The following is a 26,477-nucleotide window of genomic DNA, read 5'->3' on the forward strand; positions in this document are numbered from 1 at the left end:
CTGGAGGTAGCACATAGCCACCAGGAATAGTAGCCATGAAGAGCCTTCTCCTCCAGGACAGCCCTAATAGAGCAGGCAAGTCCTGCTACAAGGGCAATGAATTTATTTATACTCCAGAATAAATTTGTGTTGTTGTGTCTTTATAAGACCCATCAAAGTCAGCGTAGTCTTCACACATACCTTTCTAAAGAAACTTTTCCCCACAGCCTAGACCAGCCTTTCCCAACCTGGTGCCCTCCAGGCATTTTGGACTGCAACTCCCAGAATTCGTGATCACTGGCCATGTTCTCCAGGGCTGTTGGAAGTTGAAGTCCAAAACATCTGGAGAAGGTTGGAGAATGTTGACTTGGACATACCTTATCACAGACGGCATTAATTTCACAAGCAAAAAGAATTTGGCAATGACAAAGAATTATCTCTCCCCCTGCAAACTTGGTGCTTTTAGCACTACGGGGTGGTAAAAGGGTCAAACGTAGCTTGAGAACAAGCTGAATTTAACCATTTTAGCACTATGGAGTGGGTTGCCACTGGATTTGGGCAGAGGCCCAAAATGGCATCGGGACCTCACAAAGTTGCTCACCTGTAGCACTCCCCCTCAGATACAGCATGGCCTTTTGGCTAACTTTACCCTCACCAAAACGTGGGATGAATGTATGAAGCTATTCATTCAAACAGGCCCTGTCACTACCTCCAAATCCATCTCCTGTGAGGATCTGGCTAGCCTGATCAGCAGAGATCCGTCGGAAAGAGGCGCTTGACGAACGCGCCAAGTTTGATGGGTCCTTTGTCGGAAAGGTGCTACTACGCAAATGGACTCATGAGTAGCCCCACTGACCACACTTGCACTGTGCGATAGCACATCTCCCAGCGGATTTGCAAACATCTGTATGCACACAATTCCCCCTACAGTACGGAACTGGGAGCCAGAAGGGAATTCATGTTTTGTGTGTTAAATTCCTGTACAATGAGAGGATTTGTGGTCACAGAGTTGACAGATCTTGCCTTTTAAAAAGCGTGTGGATTTTGCATTCCAGCTGCAAAGGACTCTTGGCAAATTTTCCTCTGCGAGAATTATCCTCCAAGGGAACATGTTACATGGAAGCTGCCCGCTGGCGGAGCGGTGCTGGGTCCAGCCACCCTTCACAATGGCTGAGCAGTGCCGACCCCGTAGCTATGCCAGTTGGCTCTCCTGGGGTGAACAGAGCAGGAAACGAAGGTGAGGGCCAATCCCTGGAAGGTTCGGACCAGCCAGTTACCTAGGTTGACCGTGAGCTTCATCTGGCCCCCGTCCAGCTCCAGGCGGAGGGTGTCGGCCGACTCCTTGGAGGTGGTGGCCATCATGAATCCATAGGCTCGTTGCGACATGAAGCGGAGGGAGACGTCTTCCGCCTCCGTGTGCATGACCGTGGGCAGCATGATCTTCATATACATACTCCCATCATAGCTCAGCACGGTAGCCTCTACCCCATGCAGAGTGGGAGAGAGAGAGAGAGAGAGAGAGAGAGAGAGAGAAACCAAGAAAGGGAAGGATGATTAGGAATGAAGGAAGCTGCCTTGTACCAGATAAGACTACCCATACAGGCCACCATTGTCTACTTCACGGGTGGGGAACCCTGTGGCCCTCCAGATATTCTTGCACTGCAATGCCCATCATCCCCAGCCAGCAGGTCAATGGTCAGGGATGATCTGAGGGGCCACAACTCCCATCATCCCCAGACAGGATGGTCAATGGTCAGGGATGCTGGGAGTTGTGGCCCTTCAGATGGCATTGGGACTCCTGGTTCCTCACCCCCAGTCTGCTCTGACTGGCAATGGCTCTCCAGGGTCTCGGGGAGAAATGGGTCTTTCCTGTCACCTGCAACCTGATAGTTTTAGCTGGAGATGCTTCTGGGGATCGAACCTGAGACCTTCTGCATGCAAAGGAGGGGTTCTGTGAGTGAGCTATATGGCCCCAACACTGGAACATCGGGAGCTGCCTTAAGCCGTCGGAAGCTGCTTTATGAGTCAGACCCTGGTCATGAGTCAGACATCTAACCCAGTATTGTCAACACTGACTGGCAGCAGCAGCTCTCCAGGGTGTCAGGCAGGGTTTTCCCAGACCTACCTGGAGGTGCTAGGCATCGAACCTGGGACCTCCTGCATGCAAAGCAGGCTTTCTACCGCTGGGCTACAATCCCTCCCCTGGAACACAGGAAACGGTCTTATACAAGTTCAGAGTACTTGTCTATCTAGCTCTATAGTTGCCTACCCCGGCTGGCAGCATTTCTCCAAGGACTCAGGAAGGGTTCTTTCCCAGCTCTACTGCCTGAGATCCTCTTAAGTGGAGATGCCGGGGATTGAACCTGGGACCTTCTGCATGCAAAGCAGGGGCTCTACCAGTGAGCTACACAGGAACATCGGGAGCTGCCTTCTACGGAGCCAGACCCTGGGTCCATCTAGCCCAGTACTGTCGACACTGATGGGCAGCAGCGGCTCTCCAGGGTTTCAGGCAGGAGTTTTTCCAGCCCTACCTGGAGATGTCAGGAATTGAACCTGGGACTTTCGGCATGCAAAACAGGTGCTCTACCACTGAGCTACAGTCCCTCCCCTGGAACACGGGAAGCTGCCTTGTATCAGGTCACACTCTTCATTCACCTGGACTCATATTGCCTGGTCCCACTTGCATATATAGAGGGTGGGATCCAGATGTAGTCACACTTAAGAGTAAATCCACTGAAATCACTGAGAGGTTCGTCATGACATGCTGGCTGGGGTTGATGGGTGCTAAGACCAAAACATCTGGAGGGCCCCAGCTTTGGGAACACTGTAGATTTAAGCCATTGCAGGGGAAGGATCATCTGTGTAGTGGGAGCACCGGCCCAAAAGTCGCCCAGGAATGGGGCTAATCCTAGGCTGCACTGCTAGCCCAAACTCTACAGCAGCCAGCTCAGCCTGCCTGGCCCTGGCCAAATGAAGGATGGAACCTCCTTTTCAAGGCTTCTGCTTCCTGCCTGCTACTAAATCTGGCAACTCACAATTCAGGGATGAGGTGTCTGGCTCCCTCTGTAGACAAACACTCGGATCGGCTTGCTTTCAACCGCATGGATCTGTTTCCCCTGCTTCTGTCTTGCTTCCATCTGCATTTCACGCCCAAATCTCTGGGTGAGTGGTGGATAGGTGGAGGGAGGGTGGCCCTGCCTTTAACTGGAGGCCTCTGGATCAAGATGGCCTCCACTGGGGCCAGCGTCAAGGGTAGGCGTCGTTGGGCACCTGCCGAGGGCCCACACCCCAGCGGGGGCCCATTGACAAGAGCCTCTGGACCAGTTCCTCCTCTTCCCCATTGCAGCCGGCTTGTTCTCCTGCCTCTCACTCCGGCCCAGGCAACACAGGTGGTGAGGAGGAGGAGCAGGAGACGCCACGGCCCACGTGCTCCCTGGCTCTCTGCCTCTCCAGCAAGAAGTGGTGGCCATGATGAGGAAGACGAGCGGGAGCAGCTGGGGGCCATGGCAGAGAGAAGGTGGGCCCAGTGAGGGAGGGGGCCCATTGGGGGTGCCTTGCCCAAGGCCTTCCAAAACCAAGAGCCGGCACTAAATGTCTCTTGATGCTTTTGTTTTCATGTATTTATTGCATTTCTAATCTGCCCAATCGCCAATGTTCATTTTGAGAAAGCAGTGCTTCCTGCTTTGGCCCATCCATGCATCCATCCATCGATCCATCCGTCCGTCCGTCCATCTGTCTGTCCATCCGTCTCATCCATCTGTCTGTCTGTCTGTGCGTCTGTCTGTGTGTCTGTCTGTCTATCTACCTATCTATTGTAGGTGAGAAAACCGAGTCCACCTTGCCTAACGCCACCCAACATGTTTGAAACCCGGGTCGACCTCAAGCCTCTCCCCCGACTCCCATCCCATCCCGAGCCCCCTCACCTCTCTCACACAGCCGTCCCAGGTAGCCGGTGCCCACGCAGTCACAGATGAAGCGGTTCCATCCCTCCCGGCAGAGGCCTCCGTTGCGGCACGGGGAGCTGCTGCACTGCTTGAGGGTTTCCCGGGAGCAGAAGCTGGAGACGCCAGCCACGCTCTGCACCTCGGCCAAGCGGCGCACGTCCCGGCTCTTGCCGTCGATGAAGAGGTCCCGCACGCAGCCCACGTAGCCGTAGTTGAGGAAGGCCGTCCACACCTCAGGGGGCAAGATGAGGTCCAGGCGGTTCTCCGGAAGCCCCCCCAGGTACATCTCGCTGTCCAGGTCCAAGATCTCGCTCTCCCCACTGGCCAGGAAAGGGGTGCTGCGGCTGTTCACAGAGATGGAGCCTGGGAGGAGCAAGGGCAGGAGAAATCACTGCACGGGACTTGGTTTGTGGGCCCACCTGCTGAGCGCCACATCCCAGCTTCGTATGCCTGCACCTCTCTTGCTTGGAGGCTGCTAAGGAAACTCACTCCATGTTTGAGCTTTAAAGAGGGAAGTGCTGAGCTCAAGCCTGCTGGGAGGGGGTGTAGCTCAGCGGCAGAGCCCTTGCTTTGCATGTAGAAGGTCTCAGGTTCAATCCCCGGCACTTCCAGGTAAGGCTGGAAAACCTCCTGCCTGAAACCCTGGATTGCCGCTGCTGCCAGGCCATGTCGACAATACTGGGCCAGACGGACCAGTGCTCTGACTCACTAGAAGGCAGCTTCCTAAGTCCCTATTTAAAACCATCCCTTTATTTGGAACCATGAGCACTGGAGATGTACTTTCTTTTTAGGGGAAGGGCCATGGCGTAGTGGTAGAGGGCCATGGCTTAATGGCAGCGCACCTGCCTCACATGCAGAAGGTTTGCGGCTGTCAAGGGCTCCTTGGCGGCCTCTCTCAGTCTAATCCAGTGGCCTAGTCCAGACACAGACAAAGGGATTATTTTCAAAGCTTTATTCCTCTTTTACAACTTAACAACTCTACTGTTAGCAACTAGCTATGAGCAGCAGAGTACCTATGCCCTAAGTTGGAACAGTTGGTCCCTGTTTGAAGGAGAATCACTGGCAGACCCTGAACTTATGGGCTAGGGAGAGTCCCTCCCCTTTTCCCTTGGATCCTCTGGGCGCAACCGTCATTTGCGCGCCAACCGGGCACTACGGCCTCCTTTCCGCGCCCTCCATTTGGCGCCGCTCCCTGTGTCGGCGTCGCGCGTCCAGCAAGTCTGCTTCCTGCGCTCTCTCACTCCCAGGACCGCTATCTATGCTAGGAATGCCAGTGGGAGGAATCTCTGTCAACTGTTGGCCCTGGGAAGGATGAGCGCGCTCCTCTCCCAGGAGCGGCTCCTCTTCCTCAGAATCAGAACTACTCTGGGATTCTATGGGCTCAGTGTCCACCCTGACAGCGGTTCAATCCCCTCAGTGGTGCAGGAAGGGACTCAGCTGGGGCTTGAGAGCAGGGGAATCCCATTGTTGTCTCCAATCCGAGATCAGAGATAACATGGGGATTCCCTTCCCCAGGCCAGGGGGCGGGGCTTGGGGAAGGGCAGGGCCCGCAGAGGGTGTTTAACCTGACTGGGCACCTGCGCGGGCTGGATTTAGCCTGCAGGCCAGAGGCTACCCCCTCCCGCGTTACACCCATTCAGCAAACCCAAGGGAGCGCGCCCAATGCCACCACGCTGCCTACCCACCCTTGCGCCCGTCTCTCTGGAAGTCCACGTGGCACCACTCTCCGTCGTTCACCTTCTTGCTGCTGGCCCGCATTTTGATGCCGCCCGAGCCCATGTCCAGCAGCAGGTAGAGGTAGCCATCCAGGAGCTCCATGGCGAAATAGTCCGCCTTGTGCAGGCGCTCGGAGCGCCCCTCCTTGGGGGGCTGCAGCCGTCCGTGGCTGAAGAGCAGCAGCCCGTTGGGCTCCGTGGTGCGGAAGTCAAAGGAGATGGAGCCCGTCTTCTTGGTGTTCCACTTGGGCAGCGAGATGTAGGCCTCGGGCGACTCAAAAGTGACTGGGTCAAGGGCCGCCACGTTCTCACAGCGGAAGACCAGGTCACCGTTGATCTTCATCTTGGGGTCGCCTTCTTTGGCGAGGCGTGACAGCTCCAGCTTAAAGTCGTTGTTCTTGTAGACCACCTGCGAAGAGACGGGAGAGACCGGGGTGTCAACGGGATGTAGGTAATCCTGCCGCAATCTGACACAAGTGAGTTCTCCATCCTTTTTACTATTTGTTTATTGTGATGGGCCCAAGGAAGGGAGTGATTTGACTTGGCTTCCTGGCCATGCTAGCTGGCAGGAATCAAGCACAGCCTGAAGTACGTCAGAGTGAGGCTGGGAAAGCAGACAAGCCCAAGGTGCGAGAAAGAAAGTTTCAGCTATATAAACTCGGGTCGGGGGACCTGTGGTGTTCGGGTTTGTTGAGTTTCTCCAAATTCCTCCTTGAAGCTCAGTTTGCCTGCCTCATTTGCGTTCTCAAACGTGAGCATCTTTTTTTTCTTTGCCGATGGAGAAAAATGCGCATTTTTGATGGGGAAAAACGCTCATTTAAAAAAAAAAAGTGCACTTTTCCCAATTCATTCTCAGAATTGCGCACTTTTGTATGTGAACGCAAGCTGGGGAAATGGCGGAAATTCCCCAAGAACTCTGTTCCTGTTCACATTCAGGGTTGCAAATGGGACGTGTTCCATGATTTGTGAACAGGAGCAAAATTCTTGTACGCCCCTGCTATAAACCCCAGGGAACTTGGAAGAAGAGGGAGAGAAGGAAAAGGACCGACAGCATTAATGACAGCCAGGAAGTGTCAAAGGCAATTCGGGACTCACGGTAATCATTAAGTGTTTTGTAGGTGGGAAGGATTTTCAGTCCTCAAGGCTCCCCTGTGATCAGTTGGGCCTTCTAGGTCCAGGAGTCAAGACCTGGAGCGGTTCCAAGCTTGCTCCTCTGGCGTTAGAGGGAGCTGACAACATTCTAAGGGGATCTTGGAGAGACGCTAACATTTATTATTAACACGTCTATTCCTCCTTATATGCTGAGAAGCCATCGAAGCAGTGTGAAACAATTTAAAACAATAAAGCCTGAACACGATTTTTTAAAAACCCAGTACCACACGAAAACATTAAAAACAACTACATAATTGAAAAGGCTGAACTGAAATGGCCCAATAGAAAAGGCTAAATTGAATCTTCACACACTTTCTAAAGGCCAAGAGAATGGGGGCTAATCGCAATTCTTGAGGAGGCGCATTCCATGGTTTGCGGGCAACACAGGATAACGCCCCTTCACCCATGCCCGACAAACGGGCCTCTGTGGGTAATGGCACCCCCGAAAGGCCCTCTCCTGCAGATCTTAATATCCGGGCAGGTTCATTGAGAGACAGGCAGTCCATTAGCTGGCCGGGCTCTAAGCCATTTAGGGCTTTAAAGAGTAAAACCAACAACTTGAACTGAGCCCAGAAAGCACCTGGCATCCAGTGCAGGCCGTTCAAGATAGGTATAATTTGACCCCGATACCATGCATCAATTAGCAGCCTAGCTGCTGCCTTTTGCACCAATGGATACCACGACCGGCTACTGAACCTCCATCTTGGTATTTGCCAGAGAGTCTGTGAAGAGGTATGGAGGCAGAGGCAGAGGCAGCAGCAGCGTGGGATGTCTCCTGTGGATGTGCTGGATACGACCTATCAAGCCCTAAAGGCACAATCCTATGCAAGTTTAGACAGAAAAAAAGGCTGACAACTCCCAGCATGCCCCAGCCATGCTGGGAGTTGTAGGCCTTTTTTCTGTCTAAACTTGCATAGGGTTGCACCCTAAATGGCTTAGAACTGGAGTACCCGAAAGATTGCCTTCTCCCATACAACCCTGTTCAGGCTTTAAGAGCTTCCAGGAAGGGTCTTCTTTTGCTTCCCAAAACAAAAGAGAAAATATTCTGAGGCAGAATATTCTGTAGAGGAATGTGCTACTAAGGCCATAAAGGTTCAGTGTTTATGGAACGGTTTGTGTTATCAACCAAGGGAGTCCTATGGGATTAGATTCACCTCAGATGTCAGTGTAAGCAATCTCGTGAAAGGGAAGCTTTTTTATTTCAACCTGTGGGTGTGTTTTAATATATCAGTAGGTAAAGGCAATAAATTAGAACTTTTACCTAATATAACCCAGAGCACAAAAAAAACTTTAATGGTTATGGCTTATAAATGTTGTAAACTGGGGATGCAATTTAGCACATTATTTGTTGTAACTTTTTTATACATATTTACAGAGTTTAGGAGTGTTTTAAAATGTTAATAATGTTTTGCAGTGATATTTCAATTACAGCCACCAAGAAAAGAAAGTCCTTTCTGAGGAAGGAAAGTCCTTTTGTTGGGCATTATAAAAGATTTTTCAAGAGAATATTTTCCCTTCTGTTTTGGGCACATGAGTGTTTTTACCTCTTGCTGTTTCCTTCCTTCTTTTGCTTCTGCCAGTATCTGAAGCTGAAGCGGTAGGCACTACAGAGAAAACATTCCTCTAAGAGGAAAGATGTCGGGGACTGTTTAGCTTAGAAAAAAGGTGAGTAACAGAGGTGTCGACAGTTTCAGCAAGATGTCCACCACATCCTCAAGATCTCTTTCTTTTCCCTGCCGGCTTGGATCCCATCAGTGCATACATGAAGTTGGGGTTTTTTGCCCCAATGTGCATCACTTATATTTGCTTACATTGAACTGCATTTGCCATTTAGATGCCCATTCCCTCAGTTTAGAGAGATACTATTGGAGCTCTTCACAATCCCTTTTTGTTGTAACCACCCTAAATACTTTGCTGTCATCAGCAAACTTGGCCACCTTCCTGCTCACTCTGAATTATGAACAAGTTGAAAAACACTGGACTCAGTTCAGTTCCCTGTGGGAACCCACTTTTTACATCCCTCCATTGGGAGAATTTACCATTTATTCCTCCTCCCTGCTACCTGTTCTTTAACCAATTACCAATCTATAAGAGGACCTCTCCTCTTATTCTATGACTGCTAAATTTGCTGGGGAGCCTTTTGTGAGGGGCTTTGTCAAAAGCCTTTTGGATGTCCAAGTAAACAATTTCTACCTGTCTACATGTTAACTGACACTCTCAAAGAACTTCCAAAGGTTTGTGAGACAGGACTTACCTTTGCAGAAGCCACGTTGATTCTTTTTCAGCAGGACATGTCCTTCTATACACTAGATAATTCTATCTTTAATAACATTTTCCACCAATTTACCAGGATGTAAAGCTAACCAGCTTGTAATTTCCTGGATCCCCCCAGATGCCTTTTTAAAAATTGGCATTACATTAGCCATTCTGCAGTCCTCTGGTAAATAGGTGGATCTTAGGGACACATTACATATTTTTGTCAGAAGATCAGCAATTTCACATTTGAGTTATTTGAGAACTCTAGGATGGATACCATCTGGGCCTGGTGATTTGTTAGCTTTCAATTTGTCAACAAGGTCGAGAGCTTCATCTCTTGTCATCACTGTTTGCCTCAGCTCCTCAGAATCCTTTCCTGAAAATATTAGTTCAGGCATGGGAATCTGCCCTGTGTCTTTTGCAGTGAACACAGACAGAAAGAATTTATTCAGCTTCTTTGCAATCTCCTGATCCTCCTTTAGAACTCCTTTAACTCCACTGTCATCCAACAATCCAGCTGCCTCCCTAGCTGGTTTCCTGTACCCTCCACATTTAGAGATCCTCCCCATTTCTGTCTGATGAGTCACCAAGATGGGAGAGTTCCCATGGGTCAAGTTCTGATGAGGCTAATTGCATCCAAAGCCAATTCTGAGCTCCAAGGGCATTGCTAGGCACTTAAAAGTTTCGGGGCTCAGGCCCATAAGACATAAATCTACATAAAATCTGCATATGCTAATTTATATCTCTATTTGCAAATTTAGAAATAATGACTAGGCTTGATTTAAATTTAACAGGAGCCAAAGCCTGGCAATTAATTTCTCATCCAAATCACCTCAAATAAAATCCATTCTTCATTTAATTGCACCCTGTCTCAGTGGTTTCCCCAGACTAATGGAAAAAGTTTCTTCTACAGGTAATTACCATGCATGGAAATATATTGTTTTTTGTGGTTTAGGGCAGCAGATGAGAAGGGGAGAGTCTCTCCCCATGTGCAACCATCTTGAAAATTGCCCCTATATGGCAATTAAGCTGAAGGGAAAAACCCTTTCCGTTGGCATCAATGGACTCTCAGGGCCCTGGGAAATTGATTTGGGAAGCTGATTCAGAGCCCTGGGAAGCTGATTCGGGGCCCTGGGAAATAGATTCAGGGCCCTGGGAAATAGATTCGGGTCCCAGGGAAATAGATTCGGGGCCCAGGGAAATTGATTTGGCACTGGGCCCCATATGTCCAAGCCTAACAATGCCCCTTCCTAGCTCATTCCTCTGAGGAGATTCCAGTGAGAAAGCCCTATCCACCCCCCACAAGCCCACCCCCATCTGGCTGCAACCACTGCCCCCTCCCCAATGACTCACATCCTTGAGGCATCCCATGAAATTGTTGCTGACAGGGGACCCGGGCAAGTCAGCCGTGTTGGGGCTCCCCCCAATGTAGAAGAAGTCGTCTGAGCCCAGCATGGTGTAGTCCTCTTGGGTATAGCCGGTCGTGGTGAGGATCCCATCCACAGAGATGGTCACCTGTCCGTCGTGAGCGCAGGGGTTGGGGGAGAGGGGTTGGGTGGGGGGAGACAAGGAGACAACAAAGTGTTAACCAACTGGGGAACTGGTGGGGAGAAGTGGGGAGTTTGGGGAGGTGGGGCTGCTGACTCATTTTTATGTCTGCTTGTCTCTGGAGAATTGCCACATTTTTTTTTGGAGGGGTGGGAGATGAGAGAGGAAAGAGGAACAAGGCAGAATTGGGCGGGGGGGGACAATCTGCACAAGGTTTGATGGTCCGGTGCATGATACCGTTTCATAGGGCCCTTTTAATTCTTCCTACCCACCCCCAATTTCGTTCCAGCGCATCCCAATCACAGCCCCCAGAGTGCCACAGGCACAGTGAGTTCCGCCAACCAAGGCATGCCCTCTTCAGCCGGTTTTTCAGGAGAGGTCTCCAGCGTAAGGAGTCACCCAACAAAAGAAAGCAATCAGAATTTGGGGGGAGTGGTGGTGTTGAGGAGGAGGAAGAGGAGGCCACAATCTGAAGCAGGCTTAAAGCTCGTTTTTTAAGTGGCCCCCTCAAAGAATCGTTACTTTGCAGTTCTGCTGACAAGTGGCTACAGATCTCTGGGTCTTTTTGTTCCCAGAATCCCTTGCTTCGTGGAGCCATGACTTTTAAGAGAAGCTTAGAAACTGATTTAAATGTGTAGTGTAGACCAGTGGAGGCTGGGGGCGCCGATGTCAGTGGGGTGGTGAATCTGCTCCAGGTTTCAGTCAGAACTCCAAAAGAGCTCTCCAAGGTGCACCTTGGAGAGCTCCTTTAGAGTTCTGACCGGTTCTGACTGAAACTCGGAGCGGATTCAACATCTAACTGACATCGGAGTCACCCACCTCCACTGGTGTGGATGCCCCCCCCCCCCCGCAAGATACTGTCAGGGTGGAAACTGAACCGATAGAACCCCAGAGCAGTTCTGATTCTGAGGAGGATCAGCAATCCGTGGGAGAGGAGCCCACTCATCCCTCACAGGTACAGCAGCTGGCAGAGATTCCTCCTGCTGGCATTCCTGAGATAGATAGTGACCCGGGCAGTGAGAGAGTGCGGGAGGGGGGCTTGCTAGACGCTTGACGCAGACGCAGGGAGCGATGAGCGATAGAGGGCGCAGAAAGGAGGCGTAGCGCCCGTTTGGAGCGCAAGCCACGGCCGTGTCCCGTGGACCCAAGGGAAAGAGGGAGGATCTCTCCCTAGCCCATAAGTTCAGGGTCTTCAAGTGACTCTCCTTCAAACAGGGATCAACTGCCTACCCGGAGCATAGGCCACTCTGCTGTTCCTTGCTTAGTCGCTGGTGATTAGCATCTGAAAGAGTCATTAAGTTGTAAAAGGATTAAGGCCTTGAAAAGAATCCTTTCATCTGTGTCTTGACTTGGCTATTGGAGTGTACTGAAAGAGGCCACTAGGGAGCTCCTGACAGATACCACTATCCTGTTCCCCAGTCTCAGTGGTCCCTGTGCCATGGTCACAGCTGTATCTGTCTATTCGTGCTTATCTTATGTCCACACTTCCCTCATATCCCCCAAGGGACAACCCAAAACCTGTTCTGTGTCAATTTGCAAACTCTATTACCATTAAGTTGTTTCGCGGGATTTTCTCTCCTCCCCGCTTAGGGTGTCACTTTGCCTTTGTACTTCTGCAAGCTTTGGGGTTCCCCGAAGCCTGCTAATCCCTCCCTCTCCAACAGTGGCTGGTGCCGTTTTGGCCACACAAAGATCAGCACTCACTTCTGGACACTGGGAATACAGGGAATGATGATGGTGCTGACGATGACAATATAGTGGTAGGTTGAGGACAGACAAAAGAAAGCACTTCTGCAACAAGGCATCACTAAAGAATTCACAGCCACAGAAAGTGGTAATAACCTTGAGATAGGGATAGGCATTGCTCCCTTTGTGGGAAGGACCGTAGCGTGGGAAGGCTGTAGCTCGGTGGCAGTGCAACTGCTTGGCATGCATAAGGTCCCAGGTTCGATCCCCGGCATCTCCAAATAGGGCAGGTAAAATTCCTGCCTGAAGCCCTGGAGAGCTGCTGCTGCCAGTCAGTGTTGACAATACCTGGCTAGATGGACCCTATGGTCTACTTTGGTATAAGGCAGTTCTTATGTTCCTGTGCAGGTATCTCCAGTTAATAGGATCTCTTGGAGATAAACAGGCAGTTGGATAGGGATCTTCAAGTACCTGAAAGGTGGTCACAGAGAGGAAGGCTGGGATCTCTTCTCCATCATCCCAGAGTGCAGGATGCGGAATAATGGGCTCAAGTTACAGGAAGCCAGATTCCGGCTGAACATCAGGAGAAACTTCCTGAGGGTTAGAGCAATACAACAATGGAACATAGGGAGGTGGTGGGCTCTCTCACCCTGGAGGCATTCAAGATGAAGCTGGACAGCCACCTACTTGGATTCCTGCACTGAGCAGGGGGTTGGACTTGATGGTCTTATAGGCCCCTTCCAACCCTACTATTCTATGATTCTGTGATTCTGTTAACATGGGCTTTGTGCAAGGCAGGTTCCTAGGCGTAAAAAAAAAGCTTTAGACAAATGCACGGAGGATGTGTCTACTGGGTGACTATTTAGCCATGATAGGTGAATGAAACCACCATGCAGAAGTCTACCTCTGAATACCAGATGCTGGGGACAAATGACAGAGGGCTGCCTTTGCTCTTTCACATCCTGCTTGTGTCCTTCCAGAGGTATTTGGCTGGTCCCTGTTGGGAGGCCTAGAGGGAGCCTGGTCGTATTTGGAAAGGCAATTCATATTAAGAACATAAGAACAGCCCTGCTGGAACAGACCAAGGGTCCATCCAGTCCAGCATTCTGTTCACACAGTGGCCAACCCGCTGTCCATGGGAAACCCACAAGCAGGACACGAGTGCAACAGCACTCTCCCACCCATGTTCCCCAGCAACTGATGTACATAGGCAGACTGCCTCTGATACTGGAGGTAGCATAGAGGCATCAGGACTAGTAGCCCTTGATAGCCTTCTCCTCCATGAATCCATTTTATCTCCTTTGAAAGCCTTCCAAATTGGTGGCCATCACTAGATCTGGCAGCTACCATTCGCTATGGAAGCGAATTCCTTAGTTTAACTCTGTGCTGCATGATGAGATCCTTCCTTTTGTCTTTTCTGAGTCTCCCACCAGTCAGCTTCATGGGATGACCCCACTGGGTTCTAGTATTAGGAGAGAGGGATAAAAATGTCTCCTTATCCACATTCTCCACACCAGGCCTAAATGCTGTCAGATCGTTCAGAACTTGTGGTCAGAGGCTTCTTCGAAGAACTAAGAGTTTCAGGGCTGTTTTGGGATGGGCCCCATGACAGCTGTGAAGGCACATTGTCGACTAGGCCCCCAGAGTTACAACGTCCCAGTCTTGGTGTTAACATCTGGCACCATTCATGCACAAGAGGACGGTATCAGCAGACTTGGGGGAACTCCAACGTTTGCAGAAGTACGAATAGCTCTTTCAACAACAAACAAAGCGAACAAACAAAACAAAACCCCGAAGGGAACCCCAAAACCGCCCAATGAGAAATGGTCATAGAATGCTGATGGTCTAGAGAGAAATGGAATGGTGTAAACTGGAAGAGGACAGGCGGGCTGGAACCATGGACAGGAGCACTCTGCAGCACAACATTTCATCCTCGGTCCCACTTGTCTATTTCTTATTTCTGAACCGCTGTTTTGAGCAAAGTCCCTGTGTGATTTCATGAGTTGCACCCTGCAGTAAAAGAATCATCACACTTGCTCTGAAATCTGAGGGTTAAGAAGGTTTCTAAAAAAAATGGACACTTCTACCTATTTTATTGGCTTGCATACCGCAGTTTGGAGCACAGAACTGCAGCTTTTTCTTTGCGTGGGGAGAGGAAACAGCCCTGTGAACAACTAAAGCATCCGTGGCAGGCACTGCAAAAATATCCCCACACACACTTTTAGGAGGAGATTTCACAACTTGGCTATGGCGATCGATTGCATTGCTCTTAAGAGCTACACATTTGGAGGCAGCTCCATTAAGGAAGCTTGGTGGAGAGTGAAAGACTTCAGATATGGCCAGCTGGAACTGCCCAGCACAAATTATACGATGGGATGGGACACAGGAGTTCTATGTGGCTTGGGTGCATTTGGGGCCAACTCTGAACTTCCCAAATGATTCAAATGCTTCTCTCGGTACGTTAAAAGGCCAGACAGCAGTGGTGTAGCTCTGAGGCCATTTCAGGAAAAGCGGGAGGTCAATGCAAAGAATAAAAGCTGCCACCCTTAGGAGCCTAAATCCCAGCTAGGCCTAATTGCAGGACCTGTTTGTTCTGGGACAGGTGAGCCCAAACTCTCTCAATGAGACCCTCTGAAAACAGCGGAAGGAGAGATAATGCGTCCTCTGTTTGTTATGTTGCCTTCGTTGCCCTTTTATTTATAGGAACGAGATTGGCTTTATCCGATTGACTGCAGACCACAAACCCATTTAGGCTGAGGGAGCTCTGCAAAAATTCCACGGGAACACACAGCAACATTAATGGTTTTGTGGCTTGCAGCCTCGAAGGGCTCACTTTCAAATGCTTCTGCATCTCTCCGCTTCCTGTCTTGTACTTCATTATGATTTCCTTGGTTTTAGAGAAATGAAAACATTACTGGGTGGATTCCCAGATGACCCACCCCACCCTCTCCCCAGTCGTGAGGCATTTGCCCTCAGGGCCCTCTAAGCCTTAATGAAGCCCCAAAGAAACTCTGAAAGCTTCAAGCACTTGGATCCCACAAGGGGGAAGTGGGCAGGCTGGTTATTCCAAGAAGCAAGGCTTCCCTTGCCTCGCCGAATCAGACCCAAGTTCCATTTCTCCTGGAATGCCTTCGATAAAGGCTGAAAGAAATATGGGTGGGTTTGGCTGGTGCAGAGCTGATGGGGGGGGAGGCCTGAGATTGCTTTAGGGCAGAGACAGGGCACCTAATCTGGCCTGGGGCCAATCCAGCCCGTGGAGAGTAAGGGACCCCTCGCTAGGACACAGCCCCTCCCCAAGCCACTGGAGGTTGGTGGCTCTGATGTCAGTGGGGCGGTGAATCCACTCTGGGCTTCAGTCAGAACCAGCCAGAACTCTAAAGGAGCTCTCCGTGGTGCCTCTCCAAGGGAAGGAGGCGTGCAGCTCTCCTGGTGCTTGCAAGAGCAGGCTGCTGTAAGCACTGGCCAAGTCCCTTTGTCTCTGCAGAGAGAAGCGCGAAGCCCTGTGCCCCCACCCCCCTGCACGGAGAAAGAAAAAGTGGGCTGCGCCGGATGATGTCCTGCCAGGGGGGGGGGCTTTGCAGCACGGCTTCAGGACAGGACCATGCCCCCTTAATATCATTTGGTCCACCCGCTCAGTCTGGGTGTGGCAATCCAGCCCCAGAGCCAAAAGAGGGTTCCCACCCCTGCTTTGGGTTGCTCGGTTTTTCACCGTTCTCTCAAGGTCAACCAGCTGGGGTCAGATACGAGATAGTGGCTTAGGAAGGCGGGTACACAACTGCAGAACAAGGGTGCCTCTGAGCACATGCTCAGCCCAGGAATGCGTTTTCAGGACTAGAACTGGAGCTTGCCCCCTCGTCCTTTCACACACAAATCTACTCTTTCCCTCCAAATGTTCTCGATTTCAGCAGCCTCATTTAGGCAGGAAAATAGGTCATTTGTGGTCCCTCTGGTCAGAAACCCTTGCAAATCACCTGTAAATTACTTGGAGATGAGCCAGTAGATATAGGCCTATCTTCCACCTGCTTCCACAGTACTACCAGCCTGTGTGCTCTCTACGGCAGGTCCGCAACACCTGCCGATATATCTATACATCAGTCGTTTATTAATTTATCCAGTGCTCTTTCCTACGAGGGGCAGAAAGCACCGAGAAACACCTTCAACGGCTGTCTGATTCAAGACATCCATGAAGGATACTGAGCTACTTCTATTCAATTGCTTCTTCTACCAGAACTGGGTAAGTCACCGGCTCTCGCCTCTTTCTTACGGAACTGCTGCGCAGACTTGCAGTGCTGATTCATCTGAAATGGAGAGCCAGCGTGGTGTAGTGGTGAGAGTGTTGGACTGAGAGCCAGGAGATCCGGGTTCGAGTCCCCACTTGGCCACGGAAGCTCCCTAGCTGACTTTGGGCCAGTCACAGACTCTCAGCCCAACCTACCTCACAGGGTGGTTGTTGTGAGGATAAAATGGAGAGGAGGAGGAGGAGGAGGAGAATGTAAGCCGCCTTGGGTTCTTTGCAAGAGGAAAAAAGGCGGGATATAAATGCAATAAATAAATAAAGTTGTATTCCTGCTCAGGGCTGGCGTCAAGGGTAGGTAGGCATGGTTGGGCACCTGCAGAGGGCCCACACCTCACGGGGGCCCACTGACAAGAACCCACCGGAGTTGCTCCTCCTCTTCCCCACTGCAACCGGCTGGTTCGCCTGTCTCTCACTCTGGCCGAGGCAACGGTGGTGGTGAGGAGGTGGAGCAGGAGACGCCACGGCCCACTTGCACCCTGGCTCTCTGCCTGTCCAGCAAGCAAGTGGTGACAATGATGAGAAAATGGAGGAGCTGGAGCTGGGCTCACCGAGGGAGGCGGCCCATTGGGGGTGTCTTGCCCAAGGGCCCTCCGAAACCTGGACCTGTGTGCCCACTGCTCTGTCTGGTGTCCAGCTGCTGCGCACTGTGGCTGGGGAAGTGCCAGGCCTCTGCTCTGCTCTCCCTTCCTAGGGTTTTCAAGAACTGCAGGACAGTCCTTCTAACAAAGGACTGTCCTCCGTAAAGTAGGACACGCGGCCAGTCTCCCCAGGCTGGAAGAATGGCAGGAAGAGCTCAGGCAGTTAGCAGGCTGCCTAGAGGGTTTAATTGAAGGGGAAGGGGTCAGCGCTTAACTACACCTCCTGCCGACACTTAAGCAACTCAGCCAAGGCGTTTACGGGCAGTTGAGTTTGCACGAAGCCGGGGAGACTGCCTGGGGTTGCGTTAATGAGGCGATAATGACTCCGGTGGAGGTATAAATAAATGGAGTCAAAAGGGGGACACTTGAAGTTCAAAGACCCCTCGGAGGAGTCCAAGAAGAAGGTGACAACCCTGTTTCCGCACCTCTTCTCCAGCCCCCCAAGGCAAACTCGGACCACTTCGCAATGCATGGCTGCTCAGTCAAGACATACATCACACCAACCTAAGTGGCCTCCAGACTGTTTGGACAACAAGTCCCATCATTCCCAGGCAGCATGGTGAGGATGATGGGAGTTGTCGGCCAACACATATGGACAGGGCCGTGTTTGGGGCAGGCTGCATTATGCTATGGGATTTTTTAAAAATGGTTCTTTACTGTTAAGGGTGCAATCCTATGCACTTTTAGACAGGAAAAAGTCCTACAACTCCCAGCATCCCCCAGCCACCCATGCTGCTGGGAGCTATAGGCCTTTTCTTTGTCTAAACATCCATAGGATTGTGTCTTAAATTGGATGTGGACTGAGCACTCCTTCAATTAGAGGACTGTCCTCTGACAGCTTTTCAAAGAGAGGGCTGTTCTTTGTAAAGTAGGACACATGACCACCCTGTTCACTGGTAAACGTCTCCAACTACCATGTGCTGTGGGCCATCAAGAGGGAACAGCCCTCTTCTTTATACCCTGATGGGGGGCTTGAAGGAGCCACGGCTGGCCACCGCTGGAAACAAGATACTCAGACAAATCAGAGGTGGGCAGAAGGTTGATGTGGATCTACTAGTACATCTCCGGGTGATTCACAAAAGATCGGCAAGAGTCTCCAGGTGCTTCTGTACCCTCCAGGCGTTTTGGACTACAACTGCCATCAGCACCAGCCAGCATAGCCAATGGTGAGGGAAGCTGGGAGCTGCAGGCCAAAACATCTGAAGGGACACAAGTAGCCCACCGCTGTTCTAGATGGAAGGCTCCTAGCACTCATCGTCAAAAAGAATTGTGCCACTATTCTTCCTTTTCTTCCATGACGGATTTTTTTTCTGCTAAGAATAAAAGTCAGAGGAAGCAGTGAGAAAACACGGGCGGGCTACAAATGGAGGACATTGTCATCTGGAAAACCACCGCCCCGTATAAAATTCCACAAACGCGGCAGTGTGATCGTGCAATGAAACCCTCCTCTGGAAGCACCCTCTGACTCCCAACTGTTTAACGACAGCAACAAAAAAAATGATTCCCCACCATCGCCCTAAATTATACTGTGGAAATCAAGGAAGTTTGGGATAAACAGAGGCAGATTTCTGTGCGTAAGGACTGTGAGCTCCGTTCAGTTCTGATATTCACAACACATGCCTGGGCTCGGAATTCTTCAATCCTGAAGGGTACGTCTTTTGCAGCAGGTTCTGGTTGGTGGATTTCAGGGTTCTGCTACAAAACAAAGTAGATCCCGCAAGCCTGAAGCAGGGCCAGTGTCAAGGGTAGGCATGGTTGGGCACCTGCCAAGGGCCCACACCCCAGCGGGGGCCCACTGACAAGAGCCCCTGGAGTTGCTCCTCCTCTTCCCCATTGCAACCAGCTTGTTCACACATTTGAAAAATGCGCACAAACACATTTTCATCCATGGGAGACGAATATGTCCATCTTAAAGATGTGCACAATTGATGCATACGTTTGGAAATATATGCACAAAAATGCACACGGGTTTTCATGCAGAAAGGAAAAAAACAAACCTTGCAATTTGATACGGACTCCAGTTGGAAGGACCGTTGAGATTCCTGCATTGAGCAGGGGACTGGAGTCGATGGTCTTATAGGCCCCTTCCAAACCTACTATTCTATGATTCTATGGGAGAGAACTTCAGTGACCTCGAGTTTTGCTGATCTGCACATTCCTAGGCACAGCATGTGGGGAGGGAAGGGTAAATCTACCCTCCCTTGCTTTTACCCCCCATCAAAAATCACCACCCCCCCTTACAGCAATCAAATGTGGGGGGCATGTTCGTGTGTATGAATGTGTGTGGACAGAGGACACCAGCTTGGGAAAGGCTGATGTAGACTTTAGCTGCCAGAGTTCCCCACTGCTCCTTCTGTCTTTTTCCTTCCCGCAGAAAACCCGCTAAGGAAAAAAAGATGGAATTGCTGCCTTCTGAGTGCCTACCAGCCCTCCTACTAGAAGCAGCTCAAGTCAGCAACCTTGTTTTGGGGTGTTGTTCCCCCCCCCATCTTTTTCTGTTATGGATACTTTAAAAGTTAACTTTGTGAACGTGTGTTTTGATCTTTCTTGTTCCATGTGTTTCAGTCATGCTCATGTTTAAATGTCACTTTCCTTTCTCTGAAAGAAAGAACACAAGAAAGAGAAACAGGGAAGAGAGAGAGAGAAGGTTTGTAATCTTAAAAGCAGAGACGGGGAAGGAGCGGCCCTCCAGATCTGTTGGACTTTTGGAGGGCTGCTCGTTCCCCACCCATGCTTAAACATAAGCAAACTGACCTGAAAGTAAAAGGTTTGCATTAGGTCCTTCTGTGTATGAAGCCTGGGTTGCTTTCAGGTAGAAACTATGGGATGCAGCCATCAAGAGGGGGACAGAGGTACGGGCAGCCCCTGCCACTCAGCCTGTCACATCTCCCTCTACTGAGGACGTATTTTGGAACATCACATGTTACAGTTTTAGTATGCAGGGTACACAGGCCCACAGTCAAAAGGCAACTTTGGACCAGTCCTCAGTCACCAGCCTCGGAGGGTACCACCACTGTTCGCCTGCAGCGATCACCGCATCCTGGAAGGGGCAGTGCTGAGCGTCACATTCCTCCTTGCCTGAACCATAAACCGGCACAGATGAGATACAAACAGTGAATTCCTTCAGCCAGAAGCCTGAATACCTGGACACAGTCGCGTCAGGCAGAAAGCAGCACGGCTGTGGAGGGACATCAGCCTCTCCATGGGTCCTTCCAGTCCAGATCGACACCAGAACCGCACCCCCACCTAGAACAGGCAGGGGAGACCCCAGCAAAGAAGCCAGTTCCTTGGTTTGAGCGGCTGCAGCGCGGTCACTGACGTCGTCTGAACCAGCCCCTCCCTCATCTCCTGCTGCGGTGCGCACAACTGAAACGGTGCGAGGCCACTCTGCTTGGGGGGGGCGGTGTGCTCCTGTTCACCCACCGTTATGATTTTGATTGAACCATCAAGTCTTGTGTAGAGAGGGCAAGCGAGGAGGCTCCTGAGCTGGGGAGGCGGTGCGAGAGATTTCCCGCCGCAAGCTCAAGAACATGCGTGCATGGGTGGTAGGGGGCTGCGGTCTGGGGGAGGGGGAAATGGATGTGCGCGTCGAGAGAGGCCCATCTGGAAACCCTTCTCCGGGGTGGATGTTCCCCCTTCCCAGCGAGTCAAGTGCAGGGAGGGAAAGGTGAGAGGGAGGGGCAGGGGGCGAGGAGGGGGAGAGTGGGGTCACATTAGTAATTAGTCAGTACAACAACATGCAAACAAAGTCTGAATGCGGACGAATGGGGGGGAGAGCAATTGGATGGGGGCTGGATTTGAGGTAAGCGGCCCCCCACCCCGTTTTGTACCAAGTAATCACCACCATCCTGTTCCCCCAAACTCTGCAAAAAAAGGGATGCAAATCGATCCCCACACCCCGGCCAAAACTGGACCAGCTCTCCTCGAAGACAGAGGGTGACACTGCAATGGATTTACCTCCCTTCCTTCCTCCTGTACGAAAAACACACGAAGGCCAGAAAATGGGGACTGGCACATAATTGTGTAGTTAGGAGAGTCAGGTGCGCCAGCCGGAGGCCTCCTTCACCTAAGACATGTTCTCTACACCAGGAGTGGGCAGATCTCCAGCTGTTTGGGACTTCATCTTCCAGAAGCCCCTGCCAGCATGGCCAGCGGTCAGGAATGCTGGGAGTTTACATCCCAAACATCTGGAGATCTACTTTCTGCCCATGCTTCTTTTAGGCAGCCCACCCCAGCTTGGTGCCTGCTGGAGTTGCTGGACTACAACACCCATTATGTCCTGCCACATGGCCAGTGGTCAGAAATGCTGGGAGCTGATGTCCCAAACATGTAGAGAACTATTTTCTGCTCATCCCTGCTCTACTCAAAGGCAGGGGAATGGGGAAACCACATGTATGGTCTCGTATAAAAGATCATAAACACACACACACACACACACACACACATTTTACTGTGTGTAGGTGAGTGAGGTAGCAGTTTCCCACAGTATGTACACTTCCCTCCGGCCCCTGGATAGAAAACGCACCGCATGAAGTAGACCTCAGAGGCAGGAGTTGGGCAAGATCCAGCTCTGACCTTTCTGACGTTCCCAAGGGAAACATCTCCAGCTACTTTTAGCGTGATCCTTCCCAGGCAGCTGTTGGGACAGGTATGGTGTCTGGCACCCTTGCAACTATCCAGTAGCCTGAGGAAGGTGTGGAGCTCGGAGGGAAGGAAACGGCACTTGGGAGGCCCTGGAGCAGGGGTGCAGAAGCATGGTTCCGAGGGCCCGCTCCGGCCCTCCGGGGTTTCCAGTCTCACCCTCTGGGGCTTCCCAGATGGCCATGCCCTGGTCTCCATCTCCTTTTACCCTAACCACCGCTCGTGTGGTGGTTTCCCAGTGTTCGTGCAGTTTCCCCCCATTCTAAAAGACTGAAAGTCACCCTCCTAAGGCTGACTTCCTGGCCGTAAGGGCTTTAAGCGACAATATGCTTTTAAAAAACATTCGTCCCTCTCCTTTTGCCTTCAGACCCACCCACCCCTGGATCGTGGCCCCCAACAAGCAACCTGTAATGTTATTTCCAGCAGTGGAGGCTGGTGACTCCAATGCCAGTGAGGCAGTGAATCCGCTCCGGGTTTCAGTCAGAACTCTTCCGCACCTTGGAGAGCTCCTTTGGAGTTCTGACTGGTTCTGACTGAAACCCGGAGCGGATTCACCACCTCACTGGCATAGGAGCCACCAGCCTCCACTGATTTCCGGGTCACAGAAGCCTGTTCAGAATACAGAAGGGAATAGACTAGCCCTAGTGAGCAACATCGGCCCCAGCGATAGGCAGGCACTATGAAGCCTCCGGATTGGCTGGGCCTAGTATAAATAACAGGGGGCTTCCACTCTCATTCGGTCAACAGAGCAGGACTTTGGCCTCAGCCAGCGAGCTCAGGGGACACTGCTCTAGGCCTGGATTCGAGTCCAGCCACCCGGAGGGGGGGTTACAGGTGGAGCAGGAGCCTGGCGCAAGCTCTCGGAGGGAGCCATTTGCATTTTGCAATGCAGGCAGTGTTTGAACAGGCCCGAGAACTACCTTCCTCGACCTGAGACCCTCCAAATGTATAGGACTACAACTCCCTTCATCCTCAGACAGCATGGACACTGGGGTGGTGGGAGGTGTAGTCCGAGACATCTGGAGGCTGAATCCACCTCAGAGTTTTCCAAGCCTCACGGCCAAGCACTCCTCTTGTCTTCTGGGCTGGATGGTGCGCCTGTCAGGCAGACCCGAGACCTTTCTCTTTTCATGAAAAGAACTCTTCCCCGCAGTGTCGCCTTCCTCACTGCTGGCCAACACATGCCCACAAAGCTCCTGAGAGGGGACCCAGGAGTCCTGGCTCTGAACATCCGACCTAACCCACTCCCCCCAACCCCAGCAAATGCATTTCACATTCCCTCATCTTTGGGGAATTTAAGTAGAAAAGCACAACATGTCCCTTGCTCAACCCCAAGACATAATTTGGCTCAAATACATTTTCCCCACCTGTTCTATCATCTGTTTTTGACCTCCATTTTGAGCATCTTTTACATGCACCCCCAGCCCACCTTTTAAACAGAGCAACCCCCTTGCGAAACAGCCAAACAGGACTAGGAAAGCAGGACCAGGGGGAGGGGGGCAGGAGGTAGCAAGGAGGAAGAGGTGGGGGGGATGTTTGAGTAAAAAAAGTTGGGGCAGTCTCCTTGGACAAACTTAAAAGTTCAGACACAAAAATGGCAGTTAGTAGGAACCATCAACACAGTCTGTAATTAGTACACTATTAGTACAACAGGAGTTAATTATCAGCTAGCATTCATCATGACTCTCAATTAATTAATTAATTAATCATCAGAAAGAGAGAGAAAGACAGAGAGAAAGAGAGAGACAGAGAGATCAGCCGAGAGAGACTTGGATGGAGACAGAAGCCGTGCAAGGCAGAATACCGGCCCAAAGCGACCTCCATGCGTGTTAGACGGAATGGGGGCCAGGGGGGGCCCATGGGGACAGAGAGAGAAAAGAGAGGCAGGAAAAGTCATGCACGCAAGAGAAAAACAGAAAGAATGGAGAAGGCCAGGTGGAGGAATCAGAGAGACAGAGGAAGCAGAATGAAGGCTGCTTGGCCATTTCTAACGGGAGCACCTAAAGTAGGCATTGGGAGCACATCTGTGGGGAGTTAAAAAGGGTGTCCACCCCAGACCCAGTTTACGAGTTTTTCAAGGACATGGCTGTGTCTGTTTTATGCCCAAGGGGAGTCAGGTCCCCTGAGCAAGCACTCAAAGAGCACACCATTCACGCCATTTGTTATGTCCACACATTCCAGGTCCGTCACTTGGGAATCCCTTTTTGGGCTCGACAGACTTCCGCGGCCCACCTGACTCAGCTTGCATTTGCGAGCTGAGCCACGGGTTTTCCCCGGGGACGTTTTGTGCATATTTCTTTTTGTCGAGCCGCAATTTGCACAAATAGAGCTTTGCGCAATGTGCGACTGGAATTTGGGTAATTTGCGCAGATTGCAGCCACGCTTTGTGGGATTTCTGCAAATCATGTGAATTTGCACAAATTGCAGCTGTAATTTGCGCAAATAAAAAAGATGGAAAATCCGCTAACTGGCCTGACTCACTGCAGACCGAGTGGGGCCAGTTAGCAGAAAACGGGCTGAAGTCCAGAGGGCCGAACCGACAAATACGTCGACCTCCGCCCTCTAAATGGATTGCTCTGACATCCCTAACGTGCCCACGCCGCCACACACAAACCTCATAGCAACATCGGCAGCTGCCTTATATTGAGTCAGACCCTTGTCCATTTAGCCCGCCGTGGTCCATCTAGCCCAGTATTGTTGACACTGACTGGGAGCAGTGGTGCTTCACAGTTTCAAGGAGGAGTTTTTTAAGCCCTACCTGGAGAGGCCGGGGATCGAACCTGGGACTTTCTGCATGCAAAGTGTGTGCTCTACCACTGTGCTATGGCCCTTTCTGACACCCTCCAAGGGGCTTGGCCTGCCAGACACACCGAGAGAGGATGGTTTCTCAGAAACCCACCCACACGAGGTGGACAGGAAAGGCACAGGCATAGGGAAAGATGCTGCATGATGATGAATCCACATACAGAACCCACCACGCTCACACTCCACTCACACATTTTCCCTGTCAGAGTCACACAGGCAGCTGAATCTTGCATGTGCCCACACAAGGCAAGCACACACACCTTCATCCTCACAGTCACACAGTCGGAAACTACAGGGAATTCTGAACATATGTTTGAATGCACCGGAAACCGAGCGGGCAGTTTGTGCATTCCTGCACATTGTTACTATGCAGAGAAGATCACTCCTGAACACGGGTGCGAGAGACCACTTTTTGAGTGCGTTTATGCTGTGTAACAGCAGATGATGCAGCAAAGGGAAAACACCCTGTTCAAGATGGGACTTCGCACACAGACATAGATGCCTGCAGCCATTTGTCACGGAGACATTCGTGCAGCTCCGGGCTATGGCACACTGGGCTTTGCACAAACACGTATTTGTGTATGGGCAGGGGTCCATAGCTCAGTGGGATAACCCCTGCTTTGCGTCATGGGTTAGCCTTCTACATTGCTCTATTTGAGAGTCAGCTTTAAAGCGGAGGGCAGTCAATTGATCCCAGCAGGGCTGGGAAGGGATCACGGGAATATTAGCAGGAAACTCCCCACCACCAACATACCTGGAAAATGATGCAGGGCTGCCTTCCCCAAATTGGTATCCTCCGGATGTGTTAGATTACAGGTCCTATCATCCCCAGCCATGGGAGTTGCAGACCAACACATCTGGGGGCCATCAGTTGAGGAAGGCTGATATAAGAGATGCTTTTTATGCTTGGGGCTGGCGTGTGTGTGTGTGTGTGTGTGTGTGTGAGAGAGAGAGAGAGAGAGAGAGAGAGAGGGAGAGAGAGAGAGAGAAACTGATTCTCAGATGGGATTGCTCCATAGATGGGCCTGGAGATGGGAACCGTTGGGAGTCATGTGTAACCGTTACAGCATTCCCTAGATAGAAACAGCCTGGTTTCAGTGATTCATGCCCTGGTAAACTCCTGGTGAGATTACTGCAATGTGTTGTATGTGGGGCTGCCCTTGAAGACGGTATGGAAACTTCAGTTAATACAAAATATGCTGCTAGGGTACTGACTGGAACTGGGCGTTATGATCATATTATGCCAGTACTGTACCATCTTTGCTGGCTCCCAGTTAATTCTGGGCCTGATTCAAGGTGCTGGTGATAACCTATAACGCCATTCACAACTTGGGGCCACAGTGTCTAAGGAAGGGATGCACAACCCTCCAACTATGGGCCTAATCAGAGCTCATCAATCCGGTGCGTGGAGACTCCTGGGGTTCCTCCAGGGGGCTTGGCTTCCAAGCCTCGCCCGCTGGAGGAACCCCCCGGAGAAATCCTTCCTGTTATGTCTGATCAAAGAAAGAGAGAAACACATGCACTGATCTCATCCGGCCCTTCAGTAATGTTCTGCGCCCGATTTAAACGACTGCCTCGTCCCATACACTCCTGCCCATGCCCTGAGATCATCATCTGAAACCTTGCTCCGAGTGCCCCCACGCGGTGGGTGGCTACTTGTGAGCAGGTCTTTTCTGTGATGGCCCCCAAATTGTGGAATACTTTACTTTGTGGAATGCTCCACCGAGCTGGCTTTTCAACGCCAGGCAAAGACCTTTTTATTGTCTCCGATCTTCCAAAATGAGTTTTAACTGCTGCTTGTTCCATTTTGAATGAA

General features: G+C 51.1%; 1 protein-coding gene across 1 annotated transcript in view; it reads right to left on the bottom strand.

Moving 5' to 3' along the window:
- Positions 1-26,477, bottom strand: part of NRXN2 (neurexin 2) — a 426,193-nt gene that overhangs the window by 236,413 nt on the left and 163,303 nt on the right. The window contains exons 6-9 of the mRNA XM_084824057.1: positions 10,400-10,561; positions 5,609-6,047; positions 3,903-4,286; positions 1,257-1,460 (exon numbers count right to left, since the gene is read on the bottom strand). Coding sequence (XP_084680183.1) covers positions 1,257-1,460; positions 3,903-4,286; positions 5,609-6,047; positions 10,400-10,561 — 1,189 coding nt within the window. The remainder of the gene's footprint in view (positions 1-1,256; positions 1,461-3,902; positions 4,287-5,608; positions 6,048-10,399; positions 10,562-26,477) is intronic.

The sequence above is a fragment of the Heloderma suspectum genome, chromosome 17, assembly GCF_057233095.1.
Source record: "Heloderma suspectum isolate Gila_16-S chromosome 17, 16-S_ref, whole genome shotgun sequence".
In the NCBI taxonomy this organism is placed as follows: Eukaryota; Metazoa; Chordata; class Lepidosauria; order Squamata; family Helodermatidae; genus Heloderma; species Heloderma suspectum.